Here is a 21,915-nt window from a genome sequence, read left to right as displayed (position 1 = left end):
GGATAGATGAAAAGCTGTCTTTTACAAATCATATTGATGAGCTAGTTAATGATGAGCTACCTCATCTGAATGAGCTCAGATAGATCAAACCCTTGTTTTTCTTCTGAACTATCTTTGACTCTGAATTGTTTAAAATGGGTGTGTTTATCTGCCAGAGGAATAATATTGAGGATACATTTTCTAGAGCCAACTCGGGGTCAGAATACAGGATATCCTTTAGAGCCAACTCGGGGTCAGAATCGGGGAGACCTACCTGAATTTGTCCAAAAGAAACTCTCGTTTTTTGTTGCAAAACGTTTTCCGTTCGGAATAAACGATTTCTATTGCAAACATTTTTGCAACAGAATAGGCGTAAGGAATACACCCCCTGCCACACCTTCCCCTGTAGGATCACAGGTGCTTTGCTCACGTGATAAACGAATGGGACAATCAAATGCCTGTCCCAGCGTTAGAGATTTGCTGACGAACGTTTGTCCACAGGTCTGGTTCTCAAAACCTTGTATTAAATGGAGGCATAAACCAAGAGGTTGTCAGTAACCGTATATTTCTCGCAAGGCATACATTTAGTAGACATTTAATTTGTACACATTTTCATACGTATTTTTAACCATTCACACGCCCTGAAGAATTTCAACACCGCTATTGTGGAAAGTGGGTTTCCGTGAAAATTAGCTGCTATACGGGACGATTTGATTTAGAACACAAGACTTCTCAAGAATACTACCGTTTTTGGGGGGGATATTTGGGGCTACCTGAAATTCGCGTGTCCCTCGAAAATGATACCGAATTCAGACTTTTATGTTAGACTTCTTTGGTGTTTCACAGGTGAGTTTTCATGTCTTTATGCTATAACCTGGTAATGTCAGTGAAGTAGGTCAGTTGTGTGTAATTTCAATCGACTCATTTGCGGGTTGCAAAGGAAATATAGACCTGTATTTGGGTACCTTTTGTTTTGGCTACTCCGGCCACATTGCCTACGGGCATTTCCACGGCAGGAGTGACGCTGATACTCAGATTTTGTACTTTAAATGTGTCTAACACTTTGATTGCCAAGTTAAGCGAACCGTGCAACTGTGCACAATGATTATTTTTTTAAACAATTTCCACTAAGAATTTCACGAAAACATCTACTTGAAGAACAGTGCAGATACTAAATTTGGTAGCAGAACGACGGTTCTGTTTGTGGTTATTTGATCAAATTTAGCATATGCACTGGGCCTAGGCCAGCCCTAATCGACAGCGTACTCACGTAGGCATATGTATCAATGTAAAGGCAGTGGTGGAAAGTACCCAACTGTCATACTTGAGTCAAAGTAAAAAATACCTTAACAGAATATGACAAAAGTGAAAGTCACCCAGTAAAATACTACTTGAGTAAAAGTGTTTGGTTTTACATTTCCCTAAGTATCAAAAGTGCATGTAATTGCTTGATTTTTTATTTTTTTTATTTCACCTTTATTTAACCAGGTAGGCTAGTTGAGAACACCTTTATTTAACCAGGTAGGCTAGTTGAGAACACCTTTATTTAACCAGGTAGGCTAGTTGAGAACACCTTTATTTAACCAGGTAGGCTAGTTGAGAACACCTTTATTTAACCAGGTAGGCTAGTTGAGAACACCTTTATTTAACCAGGTAGGCTAGTTGAGAACACCTTTATTTAACCAGGTAGGCTAGTTGAGAACACCTTTATTTAACCAGGTAGGCTAGTTGAGAACACCTTTATTTAACCAGGTAGGCTAGTTGAGAACACCTTTATTTACCCAGGTAGGCTAGTTGAGAACAAGTTCTCATTTACAACTGCGACTTGGCCAAGATAAAGCATAGCAGTGTGAACAGACAACAACACAGAGTTACACATGGAGTAAACAATAAACAAGTCAATAACACTTTTTTATTTATTTTTTAAACAAATAAAGTCTATACATTGTGTTCACAAGGTATGAGGAGGAAGGTGAATAATTACAATTTAGCAGATTAACACTGGAGTGATAAATGATCAGATGGTCATGTGCAGGTAGAGATACTGGTGGGCAAAAGAGCAGATTAAATATACTTAAGTAGCAAAAGTGTACATTTCCAATTCCTTATATTTAACAAACCAAAAGGCAAGTTTTTTTCTTGTTTTTTGTCATTTGCAGATAGCCAGAGGCACACTCATACATAATTTACAAATTAAGAATTTGTCTTTTGTGATTCTGCCAGATCAGAGGCAGTAGGGATGACCAGGGATGTTCTCTTGATAAGTGTGTGATTTAGACAATTTCCTTGTCCTGCTAAGTGGTGTAAAGTACTTGAGTAAAAACTCTTACAAAAAATATGGCAGAGTGCAGTATAACTGCAATATGCTACAAATACTGGGTCTAAAATACCACAGTCGACTGCAGTTTAGAAACTATAATATTTGTTTGGTAATGGTATACTTGAAAGTACTACATAAGTAATTGCTTTGAGTATCTGAATTTGACTTTACTAATTATATGTTTGACAACTTTTACTAAACTACATTCCTAAAGAAAATAAGGTACTTTTTACTTCATACACTTTCCCTAACACCTAAAATGGTTAGTCACACAGTTATCAAGAGAACATCTCTGGTCATCCCTACTGCCTCTGATCTGGCAGACTCACTAAACAGAGAACATCCCTGGTCATCCCTACTGCCTCTGATCTGGCAGACTCACTAAACAGAGAACATCTCTGGTCATCCCTACTGCCTCTGATCTGGCAGACTCACTAAACAGAGAACATCTCTGGTCATCCCTACTGCCTCTGATCTGGCAGACTCACTAAACAGAGAACATCTCTGGTCATCCCTACTGCCTCTGATCTAGCAGAATCACTAAACAGAGAACATCTCTGGTCATCCCTACTGCCTCTGATCTAGCAGAATCACTAAACAGAGAACATCTCTGGTCATCCCTACTGCCTCTGATCTAGCAGAATCACTAAACAGAGAACATCTCTGGTCATCCCTACTGCCTCTGATCTAGCAGAATCACTAAACAGAGAACATCTCTGGTCATCCCTACTGCCTCTGATCTAGCAGAATCACTAAAGACACATTCTTCATTTGTAAATTATGTATGAGTGTGCCTCTGGCTATCTGTTAAACAAAAATGGTGCCATCTGGTTTGCTTAACATAAGGAATTTGAAATGATTTATACTTTTGATATTTTAAAACATACTTTGATGTTTACTCAAGTAGTATTTTACTAGGTGACTTATACTCGAGTCATTTTCTATTAAGGTGTCTTTACTTTCTCTACCCGACTGGTCTAATTCCCATTTTGCCTACTGTTCTCAGGTGTCATGGTTTGTCGTGCTCAGGAAGAGTGTGGTCTACCACCCATGGGAAACAGGATTGTGGGAGGAGTAGATGCATCAATGGGGGCATGGCCGTGGCAAGTGGATATTCAGGTAGGTCAGCGCTGAGTCAAGATATGAAATGAACAAAATGCATGAAGACTTGTTTGTCTGGTTTTAGTGTGTGTTTTGGTCATCATGCTGACCTGCTGAGAGAGAGGGTAATAAGACCTGTTTTGATGCTTCACCTCAACCTCTTTCAACCTCTTGGTCTTTAGACAGCGAAGGATGGCCATATCTGTGGAGGCACCATCATCACTAAGGACTGGGTGCTGTCTGCTGCCCACTGCTTCCCAAAGTAAGTGTCTACCAGTGGAGGCTCCTCAGAGGAGGAAGGGGAGGACCACCCTACTCAGTGAATTACATGAAAACAGAAGTTTAACATTAAAAAAGCTATCCTTTTTTTTTTTAGATAGAACTATAATAAATATATTCACATGTAACCAAATAACGAATTAAAACACTGTTTTGCAATGGTCTACAGTAGCCTCAAACAGTAATGTGCAATTGACCAAAAATATACCAACTTTCGGGAAGAGGCGACGATGGCACGGGAAATACCCCTGTCTGTTTGTGTTAGGGCTCAACATACCAGGGAGTTTTTGAAAATGCTCTGGGCCAGTTTATCACCCACCCTAAGATGGCCGCTAGGGTAAGTGAACAAAAATATTATAATGCTATTTTTAATCTCGGCTACATGAGCAAGACAAAATCGAATGTTGGTTTCAAATTGGTTTTCTTTTTCTTACCCCGTTTTCTCCCCAATTTCGTGGAATCCAATTGTTGTAGTAGCTACTATCTTGTCTCATCGCTACAACTCCCTTACGGGCTCGGGAGAGAGCCCGTCCTCCGATACACAACACAATCAAGCCGCACAGCGCGCATCCAACCCGGAAGCCAGCCGCACCAATGTGTCGGAGGGTGCACCTGGCAACCTTGGTTAGCACGCACTGCGCCGGGACCGCCACAGGAGTTGCTGGTGCGCGATGATACAAGGACATCCCTACCGGCCAACCCCTCCCTAACCCGGACGATGCTAGGCCAATTATGCGTCGCCCCACTGACCTCCCGGTCTCGGCTGGTTACGACAAAGCCTGGGCGTGAACCCAGAGTCTCTGGTGGCACAGCTGGCGCTGCAGTACAGCGTCCTTAACCACTACGCCACCCGGGAGGCCCTCAAATTGGTTTTCTATACAAAGTGTTCCATTAGAAGGGGAACCTGGTTTTTGGTTGCTTTCTCATTTTAAAACATGATACAATAACTCTCAAATCTCAAATGGCAAGACTGACTAGCTTGCTGTCTATTTAATCAGGCAACGGCCACATTATTCTTGTCTGTGTTTCGTCATATTTAAATGTATTTATTTATAATAGGCAGTCATTGTAAATAAGAATTTGTTAACTGACTTGCCTAGTTAAATAAAAATACATGTTTCAGACATACACTTACATGACAAAGTATGTGGACACCTGCTTGTCGAACTTCACATTCCAAAGTCATGGGAATTAATAGGGAGTTGGTCCCCCCCCCCCCATGTTGCTGTAACAGCCTCCACTCTTCTGGGAAGGCTTTCCACTAGATGTTGGAATATTGCTGTGGGGACTTGTTTTCATTCAGCCACAAGAGCATTAGTGAGGTTTGGCGATTATGCCTGGCTCGCAGTCGGCGTTCCAATTCATCCCAAAGGTGTTCGATGGAGTTGAGTTCAGGGCTCTGCAGGCCAGTCAAGTTCTTCCACAACGATCTCGACAAACCATTAATTAAAAAATAGCTGATCACATTTACATAAGTATTCAGCAATTACAGCATCAAGTCTTCTTGGTATGACACCACAAGCTTGGCACACCTGTATTTGGGGAGTTTCTCCCATTCATCTCTGCAGGTCCTTTCAAGCTCTGTCTGGTTGGATGGGGAGAGTTGCTGCACAGCTATTTTCAGGTCTCCAGAGATCTTAGATCGGGTTCAAGTCCGGGTTCTGACTGGGCCACTCAAGGACATTCAGAGACTTGTCCCGAAGCCAATCCTGCGTTGTCTTGGCTGTGTGCTCATGATCATTGTCCTGTGGAAGGTGAACCTTCGTCCCAGTCTGAGGTCCTGAGTGCTCTGGAGCAGGTTTTCATCAAGGATCTCTGTACTTTGCTCCGTTCGTCTTTCCCTCGATCCTGACTCCCAGTCCCTGCTGCTGAAAAATATCCCCACAGAATGATGCTGCCACCACCATGCTTCCCTGTACATATGGTGCAAGGTTTCCTCCAGACGTACTGAGGAGTGGCTTCAGTCTGGCCACTCCACCATAAATGCCTGATTGGTGGAGCGCTACAGAGATGTTGTCCTTCTGGAAGATTCTCCCATCTCCACAGAGGAACTCTGGAGCTCTGTCAGTGACCATTGGGTTCTTGGTCACCTCGCTGACCAAGGCCCTTCTCCCCCGATTGCTCAGTTTGGCCGGGCAGCCAGCTCGAAGAAGCGTCTTGTTTGGTTCCAAACTTCTTCCATTTAAGAATGATGAAGGTCATTGTGTTCTTGGACCTTCAATGCTGCATAAATATTTTGGTACCCTTCCCAAGATCTGTGCTTCGACACAATCCTGTCTCGGAACTCTACGGACAATTCCGTTGACCTCATGGCTTGGTTTTTGCTCTGACATTAACTGTCAACTTTGGGGCCTAAAATAGCCTTCCCAAATCATGTTCATTCAATTGAATTTACCACAGGTGGACTCCAAGTTATAGAAACATCTCAAGGATAATCAATGGAAACAGGATGCACCCCTGCCCTTTTTGTCCCCAGAACAGCCTCAATTTGTGTGTGTTAACACACAGGAAACTGAGGGTTAAAAACCAGCAGCATTGCAGTTCTTGACACAAACCGGTGCACCTGGCATCTACTACCACACCCCGTTCAAAGGCACTTAAATATTTTGTCTTGCTCATTCATACACTGAATGGCACACATACACAATCCATGTCTGTTGTCACGAGGATTAAAAATCCTTTAACCTGTCTCCTCCCCTTCATCTACACTGATTTGAAGTGGATTTAACAAGTGACATCAAGAAGGGATCATAGCTTTCACCTGGTCAGTCTGTCATGGAAACAGTGGGTGTTAATGTTTTCTCAGTGTGTCGAACTCATTGTGTAACTGTTAGCGATGCTAATGATACCTATATCTCCCCGATAACAGTTAGGCTAACTACAAAGTTGCTTATGCCTTCCTGACAGGATGATTATGCATCAATCCAGTGGCCATTTTTAGTTTTGACAACTCCATCACTAGTGTGCTAGTGACATACTGTATAGCTGGTGCACACCGGAATTAAAAGGTGATTATACGAAAGTTTACATTTCTATATTTTTTTCTTCTTCTTCTTCCCCAGACTTCAAATAGTCCCTCAATGTGGTTTAAGCATTGTTGTGGACTTAGAACATTGTTTTTCTATTACATTCTTTTTTTTAAAATTTGAGTGAAACTCCACACATTAAAAAAAACTCTAGTGGCATAATTTTGGTATCAAGTATAATTTTTTCCTTTCAAATTCTACCCTCTAGAGGATTGTATAGAAAATAACACGGGGCACTTTGAAATCTGCAATGAATACATTTGGCAAGTCTCTTTTTTTCCATTACAGTAAATCTGTGTAAGAACACAAGGGTGTGCTAATTCAAAAGATGGCTAGTCATTATTTACCTGGTTCTGTATGGCATGCAGGCACATTATGGGACTGGGGCCAAGTCATTATCAATGATTGGTGCGACCAAATCATCTGTTGGTGCCACCACTTGAAGTTGGTGCCACCTGTGGAAAAAGTTAGTGTAGAACCCTGATAGTTGAACAAAGGAATTTCTTAGTTTAAGGAGAAGCAGCAGAGCAAAATTTCATTGGATATATTTTTCTTAGTTTACCTTTCACTTACTTAGCTAATGCAACTAGTTTGGCTTCTTCAGCAACCTGACTCGGAGAGGAATGCTATTTGTTAGTTAGCTATTTGTTAGTTAGCTAGCCAACACTGCAACTTTTTCAAGTCAAGGTAAGCTTTCGGTTTAATAAATGTATCGCCACCGGGGCCTGTCTGTGTAACTGCTTGTTTTAGGCCACACTGTACTGCGTGATTTTACACCTGGATTGTGGATTTAAAAACGCGGAGTTTGACTATAATGTTAATATGGTGACAACGATGTAGGCTGTGTAGCGGTTATGGTATGAAGGTTTGGCTTGGAGGTTTTTGCACCTGGTCACACAGCTGTTGTGCACTGAAGACCAAAAGCGAAGGGAAAGGTCAAATCAAATTGTATTTGTCACACGCTTCATAAAACAACACGTGTAGACTAACAGTGAAATGCTTACTTAAGGGTCATTTTTTTGACTAGTGACACAAGGAATAAATACAGTGAATAAAGAGTGACCATACCATGGCCATATACAGGAAGTACCAGTACCGAGTCATTGTGCAGGGGTACGAGCCGAGGTAGAGAGAACTATGCACATAAAGGCAGGGGTGAAGTGACAAGACCACAGGATATATATAATAGGCAGCAGTGTGTGGTGGTTAATTTCTTTACTATCAAATGAGGAGAGACAAACGTATCACACAAGTCAGAGTTATACTTAAACTAAATCTTTAATAGTGAGATCTTTGCAATGGCTTGTCAACAAATCACCATTTCTGATGATCCATTGAGAGCCGCAACACAAAGGCCACTGAGATCTTTTATAGCAAAGATCCAGCCCATAGTCGACATAACAAACCAGATGTTTTGAATGGGTCACAAGGAGAGACTTTTTAAATGAAAAATGAGTATCCCGTAGCCAGATAGCATTCGCTATAAATTATTGTTCAGGTTGGTCCCTAAGACGAGGTTCCAATCTCGTTCCTGGTACTTCATAGCACAAAAACACCAACTCATCCAATGGCATAAATCAATTGTCAACTCCAGATACTCCCATCTCAAATAAAGCCCCTTCTTGACCCCACTCCTGGACAAGCTCACTGAGGGGAGTGAGCCTCTAGGTCATACACTGTCCCAGGATAAGTGCAACATCAGAGATGACATACAATGGTTCCAGACACTACCACACATCCCCCAAAGCCAAAGGAGGGAGTGACTGGCGCACAGACATTGTGGAGACAAGTAATTGGTTCCCCATTTAATCACGCCAACCATTCACATGGTTTAAGAATAGGTAAAGACACATTTGCATATGAAGACAATGTTCCCTCCTGTCCTCTTCCCTTTCTGATATTCTGCATAGCACCAGGGACATGTAAAAGACACACCTGACCTCTCCCCTCTCTGGGCCACAGGTGACTGAGCCCCAGCTGAGGGAAGAAGTGCAACTGCCAACACCAGAGTCCAAAGGGATAAGTTCTAATAAGAAGTCTATCACATAAGTATATTATGCAGATGAGACATCTTAATTATCTATGTTACACAACTAATTCTGATTCTTCTGTCACAGGGGGTGTAGAGTCTAGTGTGTGTGTGTGTGTATAGACTGCAAGAGTTAGTACCAAAAAAGGATAGGCATTTGATTAGCTATTTAGCAGTCTTATAGTTTGGGGGTAGAAGCTATTCAGGGTCCTGTTGATTCCAGACTTGGTGCACTGGTACCATTTGCCGTGCGGTATCAGAGAGAATAGTACTTTGCATGGGTGGCTGGATTCTTTGACAATTTGTTAGAGGTCCTGGATGGCAGGTTGCTCGGGCCCCAGTGATGCACTGGGCCAAACTCATCCATGTTCCTTCACATTTCGGGGGGGGGGGCACTGAGCAAATTGCAGGTCTGCTGAGTGTGAACTTGAAAATTCTGTGCAACTTCCAGCATGTGTTTACTGTGAACACTTGACCACTGTCAAGCTGTGATCATAATGTAGGCATAACAGTGGCCTATCGTCATAAACAATGGAGAAAATGTATCCCATAACATTTTTACACAGAAATAGCTGTTCTATCAGTCAGCCTACAGTAGCAGCCAACGTGTGGTGTTCAATGTACATTTCATGAGACTTATGAAAAAAAAACCTGCAGGGCTTGATATTAACCTGTTTATCTACTTGTCCTTCAGACAGGGAAATGACAATGTTTGATGCAAGAACCCACTTTCCAAAATAAAATGTATTTTTCTCATACCATTATTACAGAGAATCAGACAAATTATGCCTATTGGCTATTTAGCTTTTTCAAGCCTGTTTTAAAATACAACACTGCCTCTTTACCTGACTCACTTTTCAAAGATGTCTAGAAATGTACATGTTTTCTGCTCTTGTACGAGGTAACCACTCCCCCATTGATCTATAACTGGGCTAACAACTAACTAGCAAATTATATGAACAAATGTGCACAAGTGGCTACATGCAACTCTGGCTTTGATCTCAAAACAAGCGCATCTACTCACAACCGCTCATGCTGTAAACACAGTCCAGATCAGTGAACAGCACAGATCCATATGGCGATGGTCTATTTGCATACAGGTCTACTGCAGCTCTGATTGGTTACAGCGTACCGGTCTGTGTAGAGTACGGTTCTGAGTCGTGCCTGTCAATGCAATAGAATCCTACTCCAATGTGTCCTGCCTACAACAAAATCTCTTGCATAATGTTTTTCGGTATGTTGCTTTGAAAGTGGCTAATTGTGTTGATTCGATCACAAAGTCCCACAGTAAAGGGAAATATTGAGTGTTAACTAAGGTGGGAAAACTGTAGGAAGTTAAAGTTTAAATCTCGTGCTTCTCTGCGCGGGTGGATATTTCTTCTGCTCGGCTATCCCGGGGAGCTGCGCCCGTGTGTAGCTTAAAGGGAACATTACTCACTGCTAGTGATGGGGAAAAAATCTATACAGTTAAGCCTACATATTGGGGTATTCTTTTTGGCTAGTTGGCTGTACCCAGTGCTGGAGAAGTGGGTAGACTTTTTCCAAACTGCCCGCCTGGTGAATGAAAAGCGCCCTGTGTGAATTCCTATGAGAAACAGTGACACACACAGTGCTTTCAGATAGTATTCAGACCCCTTCTCTTTTTCCACATTTAGTTAGATTACAGCCTTATTCTAAAATGGATTAAATGCTTTTTTCCCCCCCCCATCTAGACACAATGCCCTATAATGTAGGCCCTCATTTTTATTAAGATTTTGTTCTTAACTGACTTGACTAAAGGTTACAGTGTTAGTCAGAAGTTTACATACACTTAGGGTGGAGTCGGTAACTTGTTTTTCAACCACTCTACAAATTTCTTGTTAACAAACCAATAGTTTTGGCAAGTCGGTTAGGACATCTACTTTGTGCATGACACAAGTAAGTTTTCCAACAATAGTTTGCAGACAGATTATTGCTTCAGAAGTTTACATACACTAAGTTGACTGTGCCTTTTTAAACAGCTTAGAAAGTGTCATTGCTTCTGACGGAAATTGTCAATTAGCCTATTGGAGGTGTACCTGTAGATGTATTTCAAGGCCTACCTTCAAACTCCGTACCTCTTTGCTTGACATCATGGGAAAATCAAAAGAAATCAGCCAAGACATCAGAAAAAAAATTGTAGACCTCCATGTTCATCGTTCATCCTTGGGAGCAATTTCCAAACGCCTCAAGGTACCACGTTCATCTGTACAAACAATAGTACGCAAGTATAAACACCATGGGACCACGCAGCCGTCATACCGCTCAGGAAGGAGATGTGTTCTGTCTCCTAGAGATGAACGTACTTTGGTGCGAAAAGTGCAAATCAATCCCAGAAGAGCAAAGGACCTTGTGAAGATGCTGGAGGAAACGGGTACAAAGTATTTATGTCCACAGTAAAACAAGTCCTATATCGACATAACATGAAAGGCCACTCGGCAAGGAAGAAGCCACTGCTCTAAAACCGCCATATAAAAGCCAGACTAAGGTTTGCAACTGCACATGGGGACAAAGATCGTACTTTTTGGAGTAATGTCCTCTGGTTTGATGAAACAAAATTAGAACTGTTTGGCAATAATGACTCTTTTTGGAGGAAAAAGGGGGAGGCTTCCAAGCTGAAGAACACCATCCCAACCAAGAAGCACGGGGGTGGTAGCATCATGTTGTGGGGGTGCTTTGCTGCAGGAGGGACTGGTGCACTTCACAAAATAGATGGCATCGTGAAGGAGGAAAATTATGTGGATATATTGAAGCAACATCTCAAGACATCAGTCAGGAAGTTCAAGCTTGGTTGCAAATGGGTCTTCCAAATGGACAAAAATTTGATTTGATTTGACCCCAAGCATACTTCCAAAGTTGTGGCAAAATGGCTTAAGGACAACAAAGTCAAGGTATCGCAGTGGCCATCACAAAGCCCTGACCTCAATCTCATAAATTTGTGGGCAGAACTGAAAAAGCATGTGTGAGCAAGGAGACCTACAAACGACTGTTACACCAGTTCTGTCAGGAGGAATGGGCCAAAATTCGCCCAACATTGTGGGAAGCTTGTGGAAGGCTACCTGAAATGTTTGACCCAAGTTAAACAATTCAAAGGCAATGCTACCAAATACTATTTTGAGTGTGAACTTCTGACCAACTGGGAATGTGATGAAATAAATAAACCATTCTCTACTATTATTCTGACATTTCACATTCTTAAAATAGTGGTGATCCAAATTGACCCAAGACAGGGAATTTTGTATTTGTCTAAGCTGTTTGTAAACTTCTGACTTCAACTGTGATTATTTAAAATATATATATTTTTTTTTTAAATGTACAAAGCAAAAACTGCTTTTTAGAAATGTTTGCAAATTAACTGATCACATTTACATGAGTATTCAGGCCATTTACTCAGTACTTTGAAGCATCTTTTGACAGTGATTACAGCCTCGAGTCTTAGGTATTACGCTAAAATCTTGGCACACCTATATTTGGGTTGTTTCTCCCGTTCTTTTCTGCAGATTCTCTCAAGATCTGTCAGGTTGGATGGGAAGTGTTGCTGCACAGCTATTTTCAGGTCTCTCCAGAGGTGTTCGATTGGTTTCAAGTCTGGGCTCCGGGTGGGCCACTAAAGGACATTCAGAGACTTGTCATGAAGCCACTCCTGCGTTGTCTTGGCTGTGTGCTTAGGGTCGTTGTCCTGTTGGAAGGTGAACCTTCGCCCCAGTCTGAGGTCCCGAGTGTCTGGAGCAGGTTTTCTCCAATGATCTCGCTGTACTTTGCGCCTGTAATTTTTACCTCGATCCGGACTAGTCTCTCCCGCTGAAAAACATCCCCACAGCATGATTCATGCTTCATCGTAGGGATGGAGGCAGGTTTCTTCCAGATATAACGCTTGGCATTCAGGCCAAAGAGTTCAATCTTGGTTTCATCTGACCAGAGAACCTGGCTTCTCATGGTCAGAGACATTTTGGTGTCTTTGGAAGACTCCAAGCATGCTGTCGGGTGGCTTCTGTCTGGCTACTCTAAGAGGTTCTCCCATCTCCACAGAGGAGCTCTGGAGCTCTGTCAGTGACCATGGCATTTCGAGAATCATAGCAAAGGGTCTGGATACTTTTTGTAAATGAGGTACATTTTTTAAAATACATTTGCTAACATTTCTAAATACCTGCGTTCACTTTGTCATTATGTTATTGTGAGTAAAAAAACATTTTAATCCATTTTAGAATAAGGCTGTAACGTAACAAAATGTGGAAAAAGGGAAGCCGTCTGAATCCTTTCCCGAATGCGCTGTTAATGACCTAAAATTATAAATCCCATATTGGTCTTTCAGTCAGGCCAACCAAAGCTGTACTGTGCAGTAGGCTTACTATTGAAAGTCAAATTCAAGTTTTTTTTTTTTTTTTCACAAACATTGTTTTCGATGTCCATAACAATGCTTAAGCCATATCAGGAGACTACTTTTGAGGTTGGGAGAAATCTTGGTGTAGTTACCATTTAAAAAAAAAAAAATTCAAGTGTTGATTTAGTGGTGTTAATGTCGCACATGAGGAAAATAAATGGCCCATGGATTGACGCAAATAATAATGATCTCATTCTGATAAGTAGGCTTTTAATGGAAAGGTTCTCCCAAAAACCTATCTACCAGAAGACAGACCGATTTTATTTAAAAAAAAAAAAAAATTATTAGCATCACTATATTTTTCCTGTAACTTAATTGTTTGTAACCTGGACGTTTCCCTTCATATTATGAGGCAAGTCTTACCTAGCTTCAAAGCAGCCTATAGACAAAATCCCACCATAGAAACGTGGAGGTAAGTATAAAATAAATAAAAAAAGATTTAACCAAAGAACAGGAGAATGCATATGCGGTTTCTTTTATCTGGCTGCCAAAGGCATTATCCTAATATTAGCTACCCATGATTGTTGATGCATCTTTAAATCCCCCCTCTTTCAAACTTATTTCCATCTCTGTCCTGCTTGCATGTGCAGTTAGCTATTTACAACTGTTCCTGCAAATTGCATTTAGGAAGTACTGCTGTGTACATTGCCACGCTTAATGTGAAGATAAGTTAATTTTTTTATAATGCTAAACATTCCAATCTGTTCCAAAAGCCCTAAATAGTTATGTCGTATACCTCCACGACACTGATACGTGTCATTGGGGATTATGAAGTGATTATATGAAATGCCCACTGAAAAGTAAGTGGGTATATACTCTCCACTAGAGGTCGACCGATTATGATTTTTCAACGCCGATACCGATTTATTGGAGGACCAAAAAGGCTGATACCGCTCAATCGGCCGATTTTATAAAAAATAAAAATACACTTTAAAACATTTTTTGTGTGTGTGATAATGACAATTACACATGTATATACATACACACACTGCTCAAAAAAAATAAAGGTAACACTAAAATAACACATCGTAGATATGAATGAAATATTTGTATTAAATACTTTTTTCTTTACATTTGTGTGGTTGTTGTCACCACATTCAACTATCAATGGAAATCAAATTTATCAACCCATGGCGGTCTGGATTTGGATTGACACTCAAAATTAAAGTAGAAAACCACACTACAGGCTGATCCAACTTTGATGTAATGTCCTTAAAACATGTCAAAATGAGGCTCAGTAGTGTGTGTGTGGCCTCCACGTGCCTGTATGACCTCCCTACAACGCCTGGGTATGCTCCTGATGAGGTGGCAGATGGTCTTCTGCGGGATCTCCTCCCAGACCTGGACTAAAGCATCCGCCAACTCCTGGACAGTCTGTGGTGCAACGTGGCGTTGGTGGATGGAGCGAGACATGATGTCCCAGATGTGCTCAATTGGATTCAGGTCTGGGGAACGGGCGGGCCAGTCCATAGCATCAATGCTTTCCTCTTGCAGGAACTGCTGACACACTCCAGCCACATGAAGTCTAGCATTGTCTTGCATTAGGAGGAACCCAGGGCCAACCGCACCAGCATATGGTCTCACGGGGTCTGAGGATCTCATCTCGGTACCTAATGGCAGTCAGGCTACTTCTGGCGAGCACATGGAGGGCTGTGCTGCCCCCCAAAGAAATGCCACCCCACACCATGACTGACGCACACGCCAAAACGGTCATGCTGGAGGATGTTGCAGGAAGTAGAACGTTCTCCATGGCGTCTCCAGACTCTGTCATGTCTGTCACATGCTCAGTGTGAACCTGCTTTCATCTGTGAGGAGCACAGGGCGCCAGTGGCGAATTTGCCAATCTTGGTGTTCTCTGGCAAATGCCAAATGTCCTGCACGGTGTTGGGATGTAAGCACAACCCCCACCTGTGGACGTCGGGCCCTCATACCACCCGCATGGAATCCGTTTGAGCAGACACATGCACATTTGTGGCCTGCTGGAGGTCATTTTGTAGGGCTCTGGCTGTGCTCCTCCTGCTCCTCCTTGCACAAAGGCGGAGGTAGCGGTCCTGCTGCTGAGTTGTTGCCCTCCTACTGCCTCCTCCACGTCTCCTGATGTACTGGCCTGTCTCCTGGTCGCGCCTCCATGCTCTGGACACGACGCTGACAGACACAGCAAACCTTCTTGCCACAGCTCGCATTGATGTGCCATCCTGGATGAGCTGCACTTCCTGAGCCACTTGTGTGGGTTGTAGACTCCGTCTCATGCTACCACTAGAGTGAAAGCACCGCCAGCATTCAAAAGTGACTAAAACATCAGCCAGGAAGCATAGGAACTGAGGAGTGGTCTGTGGTCACCCCCTATAGAACCACTCCTTTATTGGGGGTGTCTTGCTAATTGCCTATAATTTCCACCTGTTGTCTATTCCATTTGCACAACAGCATGTGAAATGTATTGTCAATCAGTGTTGCTTCCTAAGTGGACAGTTTGATTTCACAGAAGTGTGATTGACTTGGAGTTACATTGTGTTGAAGTGTTTTTATTTTTGAGAGAGAGAGATATATATATATATATATATATTAAAACAATACTGAATGAACTTTTAACTTAATATAATACATCAATAAAATCAATTTAGCCTCAAGTAAAATAATGAATCATGTTCAATTTGGTTTAAATAATGCAAAAACAAAGTGTTGGAGAAGAAAGTAAAAGTGCAATATGTGCTAATGTTTCAGTTCCTTGCTCAGAATGTGAGAACATATAAAAGCTGGGGGTTCCTTTTAACATGAGCCTTCAATATTCCCAGGTAAGAAGTTTTAGGTTGTAGTTATTATAGGACTATTTCCCTCTATACCATTTGTATTTCATTAACCTTTGACTATTGTATGTTCTTATAGGCACTTTAGTATTGCCAGTGTAACAGTATAGCTTCCATCCCTCTCCTCGCTCCTCCCTGGGCTCGAACCAGCAACGCAACGACAACGGCCACCATCGAAGCAGCGTTACCCATGCAGAGCAAGGGGAACAACTACTAGAAGGCTCAGAGCGAGTGACGTTTTAAACGCTATTAGCGTGCGCTAACTAGCTAGCCATTTCACTTCGGTTACACCAGCCTCATCTCGGGAGTTGATAGGCTTGAAGTCATAAACAGCGCAATGCTTGGTGCACAACGAAGAGCTGCTGGCAAAACGCATTAAAGTGCTGTTTGAATGAATGTTTACGCGCCTGCTTCTGCCTACCACCACTCAGATACTTAGATACTTGTATGCTGAGTCAGATTATATGCCATGCAGGACACGCTAGATAATATCTAGTAATATCATCAACCATGTGTAGTTAACTAGTGATTATGATTGTTTTTATAAGATAAGTTTAATGCTAGCTAGCAACTTACCTTGGCTTACTGCATTCGCGTAACAGGCAGTCTCCTTGTGGAGTGCAACGAGAGAGAGGCAGGTTGTTATTGCGTTGGACTAGTTAACTGTAAGGTTGCAAGATTGAATCCCCGAGCTGACTGTGAAAATCTGTTCTGCCCCTGAACAAGGCAGTTAACCCACCTTTCCTAGGCCGTCATTGAAAATAAGAATGTGTTCTTAACTGACTTGCCTAGTTAACCTTTTGCGTGTAGGGGGCAGTATTTTCTTTTTTGGCAAAAAAACGTACCCATTTGAAACTTGCCTTTCTCAGCCCCAGAAACTAGAATATGCATAATTGTCATATTAGGATAGAAAACACTCAAGTTTCCAAAACTGTAAAAATATTGTCTGAGTATAACAGAACTTATATTGCCTGAGGAAAATCCAATCAGGAAGTGCCTCTTATTTTGAAACCTCTCTGTTCCTATGCATGCCTATCCTCCATTTAAAGGGATATCAACCAGATTCCTTTTTCTATGGCTTCCCTAAGGTATCAAGTCTTTAGACATAGTTTCAGGCATTTATTTTGAAAAATGAGCTTGAAGGATCACATTGCGTGAGTGGATAGGTGGGGGCTCTGAGTTTTGCGCAACTGAGTAAAGCGGCCATTGTTTCTCCCGCTGTTATTGAAAAAGCTACACACTCGGTTGATATATTATTGAATATATATATATATATATATTTTAAAAACAACTTGAGGATTGATTATAAAAAACTTTGACATGTTTCTGTGGACATCTGCGTTGTCGTGACCGCTCTTTCCTGTGGATTTCTGAACAACACGACAAACAAACGGAGGTATTTTGGGTATAAAAATAATCTTTATGAAACAAAAGAAACATTTGTGTAACTGAGTCTCGTGAGTGAACATCCGACGATCATCAAAGGTAAACGGTTAATTTGATTGCTTTTCTGATTTTCGTGACCTAGCTACTTAATGCTTAGTGTACATAATGTTTATGCTAGGCTATCGATAAACCTACACAAACGCTTGGATTGCTTTCACTGTAAAGCATAATTTCAAAATCTGAGTCGACAGGTGGATTAACAAAAGGCTAAACTGTGTTTTGCAAATATTGGGGGGGGGGGGGGGGGGGTGATGCATTTCAGTTGTTAGCTTTAAGGTGTTGCAACTCTCTCCTCTCCCAGTCAGTTCGACGTGTCGGGCTACACCCTCTATGTTGGCCGTCACCAGCTCAACAGCTGGAACCCTAACGAGTTATCGTACTTCGTGGAGCGCGTCGTGATCCCGTCCGGCTACTCGGACCCAAGTTTGGGACAGGACATGGCCTTGGTGCAGCTGCAGAGACCCATCGTCTGGTCGGCGTATGTCCATCCTGTTTGTCTTCCTGATGCCGGAACACTGTTCCCCGGGGACCTTCCCTGCTACATCACAGGCTGGGGAAACATCCGCGACGGGGGTAAGAGAATCAGACATTACGTATATAGCGGCAAAAATCTAACTTCCACTAAAAGGAGCCTCAACCTCTTTGACTCAGTGGACTGTCACAGTGGTCAACTCTCACTCATGGGAGGACTATCTGTCGGTATGTTCCATATGCAGTAGTCTAAGCCTGTCACGGTGACTGACTCACAGCTACTCATTCAAGGGTTTTTAGTTTTACACTTTTCTACATTGTAGAATAATAGTGAAGACCTCAACACTAGGAAGTAACATCCATGGAATCATGTAGTAACTAAGTGTTAAACAAATCAAAATATATTTTATATTCTTCAAAGTAGCCACCCTTTGCCTTGACAGCTTTGCACACTTGGCATTCTCTCAACCAGCTTCACCTGGAATGCTTTTCCAACAGTCTTGAAGGGATTTCCACAAATGCTGAGCACTTGTTGGCTGCTTTTCCTTAACCCAGCGTTCTATCTCCAAACCATCTCAATTGGGTTGCGGTTGGGTGACTGGAGGCGAGGTCATCTGATGCAGCACTTATCACCTCTTCTTGGTCAAATAGCCCTTACACAGCCTGTAGACGTGTTGGGTCATTATCCTGTTAAAAAACAAATGATAGTCCCACTAAGCGCAAACCAGATGGGATTGCGTATTGCTGCAGAATGCTGTGGTAGCCATGCTGGTTAAGTGTGCCTTGAATTCTAAATAAATCAGTGACAGTGTCAACAGCAAAATACCATCACACCACCACCATTCTTCAGTGGGAACCACACATGCAGAGATAATCCGTTCACCTACTCTTTGTGACAAAGACATGGTGGTTGGAACCAAAAATCTCTAATTTGGACAGATTTCCACCGGTCTAATGTCCATTGCTTGTGTTTCTTGGCCCAAGCAAGTCTTCTTATTGGTGTCCTTTAGTGGTTTCGTTGCAGCAATTCGAAGATGAAGGCCTGATTCAGTCTCCTCTGAACAGTTGATGTTGAGATGTCTGTTACTTGAACTCTGAATCATTTATTTGAGCTGCAATTTGAGGTTAGTAAGTCTAATGAACGTATTGTCTGCAGCAGAGAACTCTGGGTCTTCCTTTCCTGTGGTGGTCCTCATTAGAGCCAGTTTTCACATTGACTGACCATGTCTTAAAATATTGGACTGTCGTTTCTCTTTGCTTATGAGTTGTTCTTGCCATAACACAACATTTTCTGGTATTTCTTAACTTAAGGCACACCTGTTAATTGAAATGCATTCCAGGTGACTACCTCATGAAGCTGGTTGAGTGCAAAGCTGTCGTGAAGGCAAAGGGTGGCTACTTTGAAGAATCTCAAATATATATATTTTATTTGTTTAACTTTTTTTTGGTTACTACATGATTCCATATGTGTTATTTCATAGTTTTGATGTTTTCACTATTCTACAATGTAGGAAATAGTACAAATAAAGAAAAACCCTTGAATGAGTAGGTGTCCTAAGTTTTGATTGTGTGTAAATAAATTCCCCTCCTTGCTCGGCAGAAATCTCAGGAAATGTACAATTGTGAACCCGCAACCCAAATGTATGGTTGGTGTAGGCATTCTCGCTCCTTTTATTTGACCTACCTACTCACTTTGCCTCAACTTCTCTGGCCGTCTCTCAGTCCCTCTGAGTGGAGTGGGAACACTGCAGCAAGTGCAGGTGCCAATCATCTCGTCGTCTTCCTGTCAGATGATGTACGACCTTAACCCATCGGAGAAAGTGGACATCCGTTCTGACATGATGTGTGCCGGTTATCAAGAGGGGGGCAAGGACTCCTGTCAGGTATGCTCGCCTCACCTGTGTGTGTGTAATAGTAGACTAACGTGGGCTTTTTCTTACTTCTCACCCATCTCCCTCTTTCTCCACAGGGGGACTCTGGAGGACCCCTGGTCTGCCAGATGGTGAACGGAACCTGGGTGCAGGCTGGGGTGGTGAGTTTTGGCCTGGGCTGTGCCCATGCCAACAACCCCGGCGTCTACGCCAAGGTGTCCACCTTCTCCAGCTTTATCCAAAGCAACATACCAGAGATCAGTCTGTATGGCCGGGCAGCTCCCAACTGGGCCAGCACCCTGACAGTGCTGGCTGGCTCGCTGGCCACTTTACTGATGGGCCAGCTGCTAAGATAGGTCTTCCTAAAAGAGCCAGATCTTAAAGGGACATTCTATGTAATTTGACATGAACCTGGTTTTACACTTAACTTGGCTGTAGTAGATTACTGTTTTAGGTAATATTCTGCTTAATTTTTTATTTACCATATTAATAACATGCCAAAACAACTTTTTGACCAAACTGACTCAAAATGTGACCTTATTTCCCATGTAAGCAGAAATTCCGCCTTTCTGGTTCAAGATGCGTGTAAAACCAGGTAAATGTGTCAAATTTCAAAGGAATTTTGCTTTAAAGGAAAGGCCCGAACCTGTGGTGGCAAACTATACTACATTTTAATGATATATGTATATGCAACTCCTAACAAATTCAAGTGATTCTGAATATACAAGTTATCGCTAATCAGCAGATAAAACGGTGATATGGGTATTTAGAACTAATGAAATGTAAAGCCATGTTTGTCGATCTATTTTAGCACACATTTTAACATGTCATGTAACATCAAGCTTCAAGTTTCTTATAATTTTGAATGAATGTAAATAAATGATTACAAATGTCAGTAATAAGAACTGTCACTTACATGCGTTCTAGAATCTCCATTGTCTTTGTTCTCCTCCTGTCACCTGGGCCCTGTTTGAATGCTATAGAAATACATCAAGGAAAGGAAGGATGAAGTAATTCCATCTGAGTGAGTGAAGGTAGGGTAGTGACCTTGATTACACCTATCCATTCAAGTTATAGATCTGTAATTATGAAGGAAGGATGCATTTCTGAAGTCGGATGAATCTCTATGGTCTTTCCTTGATTCCTCACATCCTCTCATGGGCCATTGGCAGAGAAGGTCCAAGGGGAGAAATCTCAGAACTTCTCCGCCAATGCCCTATGAGAAGGATGTGAGGAATCAAGGAAAGACATGATATTCAGAGCCCCGAGATTTGATCAAGGCCTTTTCTAAATTAGATTAGCTCGGCTCCTCGTGTCCTTTTGAAAACTTCAATGAGGAGAGGACACTTGCTATCAAATGAAATTGTTAGAAATGAGTCTCCTCCACTGGCATCAGGCAAATTTGTGTAGGAGTCCCAAAGTACATGTGTAAAAGAAGCTTGCTAGTTGTGCTAGACAGGTTATAGATCAAATAGCTCATCTTTACCTTTCAGAACACACACGTTCACTGCCAAGGAGGCTCGAGACTTTGAGAATCACATCAAACCTAACCTATACTCTGAATGATCGGCTATTAAAAGCCAACTAACATTTACTCCTGAGGTGCTGACCTGTTGCAACCACTGTGATTATTATTATTTGACCCTGCTGGTCATCTATGAACATCTTGGCCATGTTCTGTTTTCTCCACCCGGCACACCCCCTGGCCACCCCTCATCCTGGTTCCTCTCTAGGTTTCGGCCTTTCTAGGGAGATTTTCCTAGCCACCGTTCTTCTACACCTGCGTGGTTTGGTGTTTTAGGCTGGGTTTCTGTACAGCACTTTGTGACATCAGCTGATGTAGGGCTTCATAAATCAATTTGATCAAACCCAACACGTGCAAGGAGCCGGGAATCACATCAAACCCAACACGCGCAAGTTCGAGGAGTTGACAGAAGAAACCCATTTATGATTTGCTCAATATTCACACATACACAATCACGCAGCTCTTTTTTAAAAAATTTTTACCTTTAATTTAAGGCAAGTCAGTTAAGAACAAATTCTTATTTTCAATGACGGCCTGGGAACAGTGGGTTAACTGCCTGTTCAGGGGCAGAATGACAGATTTGTACCTTGTCAGCTCGGGGATTTGAACTTGCAAACTTTCGGTTACTAGTCCAACGCTCTAACCACTAGGCTACCCTGCCGCCC

The 21,915-nt window shown here is 42.2% G+C and overlaps 1 protein-coding gene across 1 annotated transcript; it reads left to right on the top strand.

The window, feature by feature from the left end:
* Positions 1 to 407: 407 nt before the first annotated feature.
* zgc:92313 (serine protease) lies at positions 408 to 20,644 on the top strand. Its single transcript, XM_020461055.2, has 6 exons — positions 408 to 825; positions 3,306 to 3,418; positions 3,583 to 3,662; positions 17,685 to 17,956; positions 19,577 to 19,737; positions 19,824 to 20,644. The coding sequence occupies exons 1-6, from the start codon at positions 777 to 779 to the stop codon at positions 20,079 to 20,081; spliced, it is 933 nt and encodes a 310-aa protein (XP_020316644.1). The 5' UTR covers positions 408 to 776; the 3' UTR covers positions 20,082 to 20,644.
* Positions 20,645 to 21,915: the final 1,271 nt, after the last annotated feature.

The sequence above is a fragment of the Oncorhynchus kisutch genome, linkage group LG2 (genome assembly GCF_002021735.2).
Source record: "Oncorhynchus kisutch isolate 150728-3 linkage group LG2, Okis_V2, whole genome shotgun sequence".
Taxonomy (NCBI): Eukaryota; Metazoa; Chordata; class Actinopteri; order Salmoniformes; family Salmonidae; genus Oncorhynchus; species Oncorhynchus kisutch.
This window is presented reverse-complemented; position numbering and strand designations above follow the sequence as displayed.